The sequence below is a fragment of the Vairimorpha necatrix genome, chromosome 2, assembly GCF_036630325.1.
Source record: "Vairimorpha necatrix chromosome 2, complete sequence".
Lineage (NCBI taxonomy): Eukaryota > Fungi > Microsporidia > Nosematidae > Vairimorpha > Vairimorpha necatrix.
Genome location: NC_088817.1, coordinates 537,770 through 550,339, shown reverse-complemented (window position 1 = coordinate 550,339; position 12,570 = coordinate 537,770). Strand labels below are relative to the sequence as shown.

The 12,570-nt window shown below is 28.7% G+C and overlaps 1 protein-coding gene across 1 annotated transcript; it reads right to left on the bottom strand.

The window, feature by feature from the left end:
* Window positions 1-3,267: 3,267 nt before the first annotated feature.
* Window positions 3,268-4,032, bottom strand: VNE69_02139 (putative SP-containing protein; the record flags this gene model as incomplete). The annotated part of the gene is made up of 1 exon (XM_065472688.1): window positions 3,268-4,032. One exon carries the CDS (start codon window positions 4,030-4,032, stop codon window positions 3,268-3,270), a length of 765 nt encoding a protein of 254 aa, XP_065328760.1.
* Window positions 4,033-12,570: the final 8,538 nt, after the last annotated feature.

Genomic DNA, 12,570 nt, shown 5'->3' with positions numbered 1-12,570 from the left:
AATGTCAATTATCATGGGAAATATTAGTTCTGGAAGATAATTATTTCCCCAGTGCTAAAACCTTCTTTTGATATTTTTGTCGTGAATCATTTGGATGTAATTGTAAATCGACAACCGAACATATCGGATAAATACAAAGTTGATTTATTGAAGCTTTCTTTAATTATATTTTATAGAATTTTAACGTACAGAAATCTGCAAGTTTTAATTCAACTTATATAAAGTTTGTGATGTTACTAAATTAAGTTTAAGAGTTTTTCTCGATTAATTCCAAAGAATAAATAGCGATTTTATGCATAAATATATATTATGTACAGATAATAGACAAGTTGAGGAAAGAAGTGATCGTTGTAGAAGTTGTAATCACAAGTTTTAACAACCTCCATGTAGTAGAAACAGAAAAGAAACATAAATACGACTTGCTCGCAAATCACGTGGCTTCTCTCTACAAATACAAGCCGAAAATTATTCCTTATGTGATGACGTGGGATGGAATAGTAACTAATTTTCACCGTACGCATATCAAAGTGCTCAGATTAGAACCCAGAACGGAAGCATATATATAGTCAAGAGACCTTAAAATGACTTTAGAAAGCCTAAATATGTCAGCCAGACATGGGCTTGATACAGATCAGGAAGGGGTCTTCGAGAGCTCAATGAGTGAATCTCAGAAGGAAGTCCTGGAACTGCCAGATGAGACTGTAAGCGTATCTTGTGAAAAGTAATTAATAAGCTGAATATTATACCCAAATAAATTATATATTTGTACAGATAAAAGCTTTTCCTGTTAAAAAACATTAGCGACAAATAATAAAATATTATATTTATCATATTTAAGCATATAAAACATACAAAAAAATATAAAAACGTCTCGTATGGGTATTCCTGGCCTTTTTAAAACTAAATTGTGTTAATGAAAGACGTATTTTTTACTACCTCATATTTTATATATGATCTTTCTTTTCAACGACTATACTGTCAATGGTCTGCATATGATTAAGTGATTCGATATGAATGTAATGATATTATTAGTAGATATTAAACAAAAACTCTTTTAGCAAGTACTAAATGATTTATAAAAATTATAATAATTAAGCATAAAATTATATAAAAATATTTTCCATCTCAAAAATATGAAGACAATCCTTTCGTAAACTTTTTAAATATTAATTATAAAATTATGCACGCAAGTTCAATGAAAAACGGCGAGTTAAACAATTATAAAAATGTATAAATCGTGAAGAAACACACTACATATTCAACCACTGAAACTAATAAATTCGTTTTTAAATTAAAAGGGCCCTTTCTACTTGTTTAACCTGTTTATTGTCATTTTAAATTTTTTTTTGATATAATCATAAACTTTTTTTTCCTATTCTTATAATTTTATAATAAAGATCGGGGTTTTATGCAGATCATTTAGTAATTGTGCTATTACACGTCGATCTATTAATTAATATTATAAAAATGAAATTCTCACATGTACAAAAATATATTTAAAAGGTTTAAGTATTTGTTTTTTAAACTGTAGAACAACAAACTTCCATTATACCAATCAAATTTCAAATATGTAAAATTAAATTTTATACTTTGCGACAGATCATTTAATTTAAAGTTCTATAATGACTATCTTATACCATTTTTCTATGTTTCGTTCCATTATTGTCTTTTTTCTGATCCATCAATAGATATTTTTACAATCAAAGACTTTTTGATTTATCTGTAGCATACAAAAATGAAAAATTTAATGAAAACATAATAATTTGTTCTGCAACATAGTTATCCATGAAATTTTTTATAGAATTTACATTTAAAAACAGTAAAGGTGGTGTATCACGTTCTTATATACAACATGCATAACATTTACAAAAAAACTTTATGTATGTTTTAAAAAAATACGTTTTTGTTGCGAAGTTTCTTATTAAAATAACTTTAATTGGGTATAATATAATATCTTACTTACTAATTACTTTTCACAATCTATACTCACAATTTCTTCTGAAAGTTCCCGGAGTTCCTCCCGAAATCCACTTATTGGGTCCATGGTTACCCCTTCCTGTTCAGTATCAAGTTCAAGTCTGATTGACATAGTTAGACCTTCTAAAGTCATTTCAAGGACTCTTGTCTGTTTATATGCTTCCGTTCTGGGTTCTAATTGGAGCTCTTTGATATGCGAGCGGTGAAAATTAGTCACTATTCCATCATAAGTCATCACATAAGGCTTAACTTAGAGTTATATTTATATAGAGAAGCCATATGATTTGCAAGCAAGTCGTATTTACGCTTCTTTTCTGTTTCTGCCGCATTTAGGTTGTTAAAGCTTGCGATTCCAACTTCAACAACGAGCAGCCTTTTTTCAACTTGTCCACAATTAGTATATTAGGCTTGTATACTTTATTTTGATACTTAAATCTATATCAAAGTTTCTTATAGTTCTATTTTTCCATATTTGATACATATTCCAAATCTTTCGGTTCTTAGTAATACTAATGCTTTGTTTACGTTGATATCCCCCTCTGTACATGAGTACTCCTTTCATAATCCGCAAAATACTCTGCAAAGTTAATATAGCCCTAGATCAAGTTTTAAATCAAATTAGGTATGGCATTTTAATTTTTATGTATTCTATCATTTTGTATCCAGATGTTTAGCTTAAAACTTAAGGTATTATTAGTGATTAACCTGATCAATAAGACACTTTTTGGACGAGAAAATGTAATACTAATTTTTTCTTCCTTTTCTGTTTTGATATTCGAAAAATGGGTTTCCCATTTGATATTATAAACACTTTCTTTTCTATTTATTAAAACCAAATCTAGCCTGTTGTGCATAATTTTTGTTGATAAGAGACAATGAGTTTCTTTATTGTTTTAGAAAATATTGATTAGAATTATAAAACGTGCAAATTAAAATTTTATATATACAATAATATTATAGTAAAACACAAACTTGCAAAAACAATAAAAATGTGTTAAATTAAAATTTAGAAACTAAAATTTTTTGTTTATACAAATTTATAAGATATAAGGATTTATTATCAAAGTTAAAATAACAGATTAGAAATGATTGTATTTATAATACCTATAAAGATGATTATTAATTATTATTCGTTATAAATACACTATATTAAAAAAAAATTTGATTTTTTACAAGTATAACTAAAACAGTAGGTATTCGTAATAAAGGTAAAATAAATGTAAATAATAAATTTTGTAATTAATTCTAGTTGAGTCTTGGCATAAAAAAAAATAAATCGATAATTCCAATTTAATTATTGTAATAGCTTTCAGGAATACAAACCCTACCATATCCTCTACATTCCGGTTCCTGTGGACGTGGCATGTAAACTATTTTTACGTCATCTGGTGCGAATGGTTTAATTGTTGTTTTCATACGTGGCAAAACATATCTTTTATCTCGAAAAAATTCTTTGACATATAAACGATTAAGCATTGAATCAATCATTTTATATTTCTTAGTGTTAAATAATTGTGTAATATTGTTTTTACAAATATCATCATATTTTAAATCAATGCTCTTGAATATATGGTATTTAATAATTCCTTTTCGATCAAGATAATCATTAAAATTTCCTAAACAGGCCAGTTTTTTTATTAGCTTATAACTATTGTTAGACAAAGATTTAATATAAGAATAATCATTCGAACATTTTGAATTATAATGAAATCCTAAATGTAATTCTTGTAAATATAAATTATAAAGCGTAAATATAAAAGACTTATCAGGATTTTTATTCTTAGAAACGATTTTTCTTAACCTTTCACTTATATCGGAATGTTGACTAATAACCGAAAACATATCTCTGGTAACTATACTAAAATTATCCAAATTGATATCTTGATTTTTGCCAGGAAATAAATCATCAAAATCATATTTTGAATAAGCCGATGTATTCTCTTTTAATGATTCATATGCTTCATTTGTTTCAATGTCATTATTGATAATTGAAGAGGGTGTTTCAATATTTTCAACATGACAAAAATATACTGGTAAAGTAAAAATGAAAATCATATGGGCTCAAGGGAATCGCATTTAATATATATTTTTAGAAAGACGTCACAATAAGAAAATATTATTTATATATTATAAACAGCGTAAACTATACTTATAAAGATTATAAACACAATTTTAATAAATTTAATTTTTTTAGTATGATTTTTTAATAGGTAAATGCATAAACAACGATATATTTTTAACTATGTAAAAAACAAGTATGACGAAACAATACTAACAGTATACATCATATGACCAATCAATACGAAAACACGAATGTTTAAGAACTCGTCCGGAAATGTAGATAAGTTATTTAGAAATCATGATACTTAATCATACTTTATTGTGTTTATATCCAAATTTAATTTCCTTAAACTATACAACAAAATGATAATATAACAAAAAAAAGCAATAAATTTGATTTGCTTCAACATAGTTATTAATAAATCTCTGAGGTTTCATCAATGTTAAAAACACAAAAAATACTATAAAGATATAACAGCAAAAACTTGTTGCGCAGTAAATGCATAAAAAAGGCGAATCTTGCAAATTCTGATGTACGTTTAATCTATTTTTATTCACAGAAAAATGTGGTTTTTATCAACAAACTAAATTAAAGCATAATAATTATTTTATAAGTCAATGTATTGATGTTTAAGCTGATAAAACTAAATTTTATCATTAAAGTCATGCAAAAATAAAAATGTTATCGAATAATTTGTGCTATTTTATCCAGACTTAAAAAATTCTCTACTCTAAAAAAAGTCTTCGAACAAACAAGCCAAATTAAAAAGTATATAATTTTCGTCTACTAAACATTAGATCTAGGAATTTTTAATTGTACATTTTGATATAATTTTATTTGTCTTACACAAAATAAAATATCTTATATAAAGACACGTACTATGTCGCGGCCTATTGCGTAAAAATTTAATGCGTTCAAATATTTATTTATAGGACAATGTTTATTTTGATTCCCCAATCTTGAGATATGTGTAATTAAAATACCAACCCACTTTCATATTTCCCCAGGAAAAATGTGCGCAATCTTAAAGTGTCATATTTTTATTACGTTATTCTTGGGCGAATTCCAAATACGCTTTTATAAAAATAAAATTTTACGATATAAATTTTATTTATTATTGCAAATATACTTGACCCTCTTTTTTACTTCACAAAAGGTTATCAGAAAATTTCGAAAAATTTTATTATCGACAAGATAAAAAATAAATTACAATCAGTTGGTATTAAGACACCCAACTAAACATATATGACATATAAAAACAAATATTAATTTATATCTTTGACATGTTTGAAATTTAAATTCGAAGCGTAGGGCGCAAATTATTTATAAATAATACACAAAATATTAATTGCTGCAAATTTTTCAAAAAATTCACAATGTAAATACTATAATAAAGTATTTCTTTATAGTTTTAGTTTCTGCTTATTAACTGAATATAATATAGTAATTTCTAAATTTTGTATTAATATGTTTATTGCGAGATAAGAAAAAAAAGTCACAGTATGTCGTTTGGCATTCATAATTTCTTTGTTTCGTAAACGATTTCTAGTGTTTCATATTTATCTATTGTAAAAATTTTCGATAAATAATATTTTTTTTTTCTTATTTAAATAAATGAGTTTTCATATACCTTGAACTTAAGGCATTATATGAAATGATCTTAAAATAGATTTTATAAGTTATATAATAAAATAAAATTTTTTTTTTATAATTACGATTCTATATAAAGAGATCATTTTGTTATACAACTCTAGTCAATTCCTATTAATCTACTATAAAGCAGTTCTTACTTTTAAATAATAATTCATAAATTAAAAACGGACGAGTTAATAAGTTAGACGCTATAAACGGACAGTAAATATAAGCCCAAGATCACACAAAAAAATCAATTAAGGGTTGGAAAGATCTTTTTTCCAAAGAACCGATGATATGACTAAAAAAGTAATTTATAACAAAAAAAGAGAACGACCGTGTTAAGCAATAGGAAGAAGTGCATTTTTTAACCAATGTAAACCATTTATTTATTAGGGTTATAAATCCCACATCCCCTCCTCAAGACGGTTAGTCTCATTAACATAAACCTTACGAACCTTTTCCACCTTAGAACAGCCTTTTAAATCGAATGTCTCTTCTTTCTTATCGTACCATCATTAGAGTTTATTAGTACAATCATTCTCACAACCTTCGATTATTACTGCCTCATTTACGTATTTTTCTTTATCATCTTTCAACCGCCTTGCTAAATTTTCTCTCTTAGCTACAAGAACCTTATCTCCCAGTTTAAATTGTTCTCTTCATCTCTTATTAAACTTCTTTGAATACTCACCATCTTTCTCATTTAGCGTTCTTAACTTCCCGCAACTAGACATTTCACCTTTTGCTTCGATTGGGCTACATTTTATTCCACTGTGATACCTTCTGTTATATACATCGATTGCGTTCTTCACTTTCTTCTAAATTATCTTCACTTTGATTAAGTACAGCTTCTCTCAAAGTTTTAATTAATCTTTCTATCCTTCCACTACTACCATAACTTTAAACACTTACCTTATGAGGTAGTATCTCATTATCACAACACCATCGTCCAAATTCTTTTAACAAATTCTTTTGCATTGTCACTAATTATCTCTTCTGGTACACGCTCTTCCTTCAACCAGTTTTCCAATGTCTTTATAACATTACTACTAGTTCTTCTATCCAATACTACACTATACGCATATCTCGTATAAAAGTCAATTCCTACAAGAACATTGCATTTTGGATCTCCTATTTCCACGATATCAAGACCAAACTTTTCTCCTGTTCTCATGGTGGCATTAATTCCTTCTCACCTCTGTTCTTTCTGTAAAACTTCTGAACGTTTCGCATTCTTTCAATATGTTACTTGTGTTTTATTCATACCTAACCAATACCATTTCTTTTTCAACTCATAATAAGTACCTTTTAATCCTCTGTGATTTATCTTCAAATGTTTTTCCTTAGTTAGCTTATCTCTTATTTCCGTATCTGGAACTATCGCCGTTTGTCTAGATGGAAAATCCCATATCTTTTCTTTTTTTTTTCTTTACTATGTTTCACTTCTTTTCCCAAAATTTGTTTTCTTATAATCTCTTTTCTATTTTCTTTATTTGCGTCATCCCGAAAGGTCTGCTTAAAGCATCTACATCTGTCATTGTTTCACCTCTATTATATTTAACTGTGCGGTCGAACTCTTGAATTTTCTCGATCCACCGATTTATTCTAATATTATTAAAGCAATCTTTAGATCTCATTACCTCTTTAGCTTTATGGTCTGTCTGTAATTCAAATTTCTACCTCTTAAATCATATTCAAACTTTTATATACCCCAAAACACTGCTAACAATTCTTTTTCTGAAATACCATATTTTTTTTTGCAGGTGTCAGCTTTTTAGAAGCCCACTGAATATGAACCCAGTAACCTTATTAATTTATTGTAACAATATAGCTCAAATTCCTGTGTCTAAAGCATCAGTTCTCATTCGAAATATTTTTTGTATAATCTGAAATTTTAAACTCTTTTTTATTCCTCAATTCATCTTTCAATGCGTTAAATTCACATTTCATTTCATCGGTCCAATCCCATTCTTTATCTTTCTTTAACGCGTCCGTAAGTACATTGTCATCATAGCATAATTCCCTATAAATTCTCTAAACCATTCTGTCAATCCTAAAAATCTACGTAACTCACTAACATTCGTCGGTCTTTTATATATTAATGCTTCATTACGCTTAATTTCAGATGGTTTTCTGCAATCACCATTCACACTAACTCCTAATAATTTAACTTCATCCAGCCTATATTTTACTTTACTACTATTTACTTTTAACCCATGGATTTTAAATTTCCCAGAACTTCCTTTGATATCTCATCATGCTCTTTATACGTCTTCGAATGTCAACAATGTCATCCATATAAACTTCTACTCCTTTTCCTCTCAAATTGTTTAAAAAGTTATTCATTGTCCTCTGCATAATCTGAGGTGCATTTTTATATCCCATGACCATGCTATTCCGCTCGTATACATTCCTTTTATTTAGACGCAGATTAAAATTTATGCGTTTCTTCAATTTCTACTTGAATAAATGCTTCTTTAATATCAAGCACTATAAAACTTCTAGAGCCTTGTGTTGCTCTTATAATATTCCTGATTCTTGGCAGCTCACATGGGTCTCTTTCAACCAAATCATTCAATCCCATTAAATTAATAACAATTCTTACATCTCCATTAGGTTTCTTAATGGCCCTAATAGGGTTTCGCCACATAGATTTCGACTTCCTAATAATCCCTCTTGTTCTCAAATCTTTTAAATACATAACAAACTTTGATTTAATACTCCGGGAACAACTTGCCCTTTTCCTACTATTTTCTCCCCTTGTTTTGTCTTTATTAAACATTTTTCTCCTGTTAAGTATTTTATCTTTTCATCTGGTCTTATTTTAAATACCTCGGGATATCTATTTTCCAATTCTTTTATGGTCAAATTACTTTTACTTTTTTACATTGATTTCCACTTTTAGCATGCAAATAGTCCAAACTTTTATTTTCTTTATTAACTTGATCTTTTTCATTTCCTTTACGTTGGGAACACTTCCTAGCTCTGTTTCCAATTTTACCACATACAAAACAATGTTTTTCTTCTCGTCTTTATATTGAAAATGTCTTCCTGGCCAATTCCCTTTAATCTCTCTTCTTAATTTTTCTTTCATAACCTCTACCATATCTTCCAGTTCTCTCCTCCTTATCTTTTCCTTGTTCTAATTCTCTTCCTCTTCAACAACTAATTTTCCAATTTTATCAATAATATCAGTCAAATTTATCATACTGATTAAATTTTTTTTAATGATAAAATCCTGGAGGTGGGGTACTTTAGACCCCCCCCCTTTGAAGCGCTTCAATTTTTTTTTCGAACCCCAAAATTGAAGTGCAAAAAAAAAGAGGAGCAAGAAAGGGACAAAAATTTCTTATCACTTTAAACATTAAAAATACAAAATAAATATATATTTATGTACACAATTATATTTTAATACAAGTTTTTACAATAATATAAACCAATAAGCTAATTTTGCCCTTCTGATTTTTTAGAATTGGGGACAAAAACGCTCCCCTCTGAGAGTGTTCACTTTATAATTTTGAACCCCAAAAACGAAGTGCAAAATAAAGGAGAAGCAATCATTAGTACTCAAATTACTTGCATCTTCAAACAGTAAAAATACCAAATAAATATATATTTGTATACGAAATTTAATTTAAAAAAAGATTATAACCATAAAACTATATAATTCTTTATAACTTAACATATTTAAATTAAATTTTTTGATTTAACAATATGTTTAGATCGTTGAACATTTATTTAAATTTTCTTTTATAAATAATATTTATAATTTTAATTGTTAGTTTATTATTAAAGTAGATTTTTGAAGAAAATCTACTTTAATAATAAACCAACAATTAAAAAAAATTGAAAAAATAAGAAGGGCGAAAAAAGACACAATACTTCAAATGATTATTATAACTAAATCTAAAATTAATTTTTGTATAAAAGCATATATTTATTTGTTATTTTTAATGTTTAAAGTGATAAGAAATTTTTGTCCCTTTCTTGCTCCTCTTTTTTTTTGCACTTCAATTTTGGGGTTCGAAAAAAAAATTGAAGCGCTTCAAAGGGGGGGTCTAAAGTATCCTTCACCCTAAAATCCTGAAGTTCAATACTTAATTGTTTTATCGCCTGCTTCAGTGTCAATCCTTTTACTTCTTTTTGCATTCTGATAATCGCTTCTACTCTCTTAGCTTCTTTGAATAATTTTCTGTTCTCTTGAACAAGGGCCTCGCTTGTTGCCCTGTTTTCGCTTGTATTCGCCTTGTAAACCATTTATTTGTTAGGTGTTATAAATCCCACAACTAATGAAGATTTTGAATCTTTGACAAAGTGCAAAAAAATAACTCTAACCTCATGGTATAATACAAAGAAATAAGAAAAAGTCGATACCCTTTTTATGCAAAGAATTCTTTCTGAAAATGTAAATAAAAATTTTGAACACACACGATTCAGTAAATTTCCGCACATATATTCGTAGGGGAGAAATTGAATTATTTTTAATCAGGTATAAATATAAAATATAGGAAATTATATATGTAAAAGTAGTCAAACACGATAAATATTTCGATAATAGAAATGGGCGTAACGTCGGCTAAAACTTAGGCAAAATCCGTCAGATAATTATTCGTTACAACATATCGCAAAAAGAACTTGATTTAGTTTAAGTGAATACCCCAAATAGTCCAAATGTTCTTACCTGGCTGCATATTCACCAAGAAAATGAAAAACTAGAAGGAGCTTGTAATTAATAGCCGAAGAAGGCGTTTTTTAAATAGGCAACCCGAGAAGACTCTTGAGAATATCTAGAGTACTAACGAAAGAAGGTAGAGAATATCGGAGCGTAGCATTGTAGAGTTACATTCGAATAAATTATTTCTCTTTTGTTAAGTTATTAGTGACACTAAAGTATTAAAATGTCAATCTTGAATAAAATTTAATATTTTAGTTCAGTAAAAATAAAAATTTTCGTGTTTAACATAAATTGTTATAATCAGTAATAATATTAAACCCCAATTATGTTAAGCACTTATATGGGGGCGATACCTAAAGAAGAGTTTACAAGAGAGGACTGTGGCCAAGTGGTCAGAAAGATGTTACAGGAGTTAGAGCGTATATTGTATGAATTGGATTTGAGAGATGTAGATAGAGTGAAATGGAAGAGTGAGCTGTTCAAGTTGGCTTCGATGGATTTAAAAGATTTTATTGTGAGAAATATCAAAAAGGAAGAAAATATTGAAGGAATAAGGAAGAAGCTATTGTTAAGGATTAAGGAAGTAGAGGAAAAAGAAAAGATATATGAGGAAATGAGAAAAATTATTTCTAGGACTATAAATGAAGAAATTAGTAGAGAACAACCAAGACAAAAATCGAGAGTACCGAGATGCTTCTATTGTGATAGACAAGGGCATAGGGTGTTTGAATGCAGACTGAAGATTAATAGAGATAATTATTATAAAAAGAATAACAAGGATAACAGTTGCAAAATGGAAGTAGGTAGTGAATCAGAGTCAAGTCAGGAGCGAGATTTTAGAAGATCAAAAAGAGGACTTAGAGTCAAATTTGAGAAAAATCAAAAAGAATATGCCGTTAAAGAGGAGAGTAAGAGAATCAGATTAAATTTAGATAAGTATGCTAAGAGTTTTGGAGAGGTTTTTAAGTTAGGAAAAGAGGAGATAAAATATTGTAAACTGGAAAAATGTAAAATTAATACTGAAGCGGGTATGAAGGTATTTAAAAAGGGACAAATGGTTCCGCAGGCGTTGATAAAAGATACAGAGCTACATCTAGAAGATTTATTAAAAAGGAAAGTGATAAGAGAGTCAAATTCAAGTTGGAGGAATCCTATAAGGTCAATCAGAAAGCCAAATGGTGAGATAAGACTGGTTAGTAATTTGATGGCATTGAACGATATTGTACAAAAGGACGAGTATAGATTGTCTAACATAAGAGATGTTGTAAGAGCTACACAAGGTGCAAAATATATGACGGTTTTCGACTTAAAAGAGGCCTTCTATAGTATTGAGATAGAGGAGGAGGATAAACATAAGACGGCGTTTGATTTTAATGGCAAGGTTTATGAATGGAACTCTATGGTTATGGGATATAAGAATAGCCCGCAGATATTGCAGAGAATTATGGATAGGATTTTTAGAGATATGAAAGGCAAAGGAGTAGAGGTGTATATGGACGATATTGTGTTGTACAGCCGAACGATAGGAGAACACGAGCAATTAGTGAAAAGGGTATTAAATAGACTGAAGGAAAACAATTTGAAGCTGAATGCAAATAAAGTTCAGTTTTGTCAACGGGAAGTTAAATTATTGGGAGTCACTTTAAATGGAGAAGATATAATACCGTCAGAGATAAAGAAAAATGAAGCCCTAGAGTTTCCGATACCAACATGCGTGTCAGATGTAAGAAGATTTTTAGGAATGACGGGTTGGTTCAGAGATTTTATTAAGAATTACGCTGGATTGACAGTTAGGTTGACAGATAGTTTAAAAGGGAAGAATGATAATTGGAAGTGGACGGATGATATGAAAAACGAGTTTAATAATTTAAAAGAAGTATTGAAAGGCCTAGGAAAGCTGCAAATAGCAGACTATGATAAAGAATTTTTGTTGAGGACTGACGCTAGTAATGTAGGCATGGGCGCAGTACTGTTACAGAAAAATAATCAAGGAGAATGGGTGCCAGTACAGTGGGCGTCTAAGAAGTTTACCGTTACGGAAGTTAATTATGGTATATCAGAAAAAGAAATGTACGCAGTTTTTTGGGGCGTTAAAAAGTTTGAATATGAATTAAGAGGTAGGAAATTTAGAATAGAAACTGATCATAAAGCGTTGGGCGAAATAAGAAACAAGCCCGACTTTAAGAATGCTAGAATTAATAGATGGGTCGAGAAGATTCAG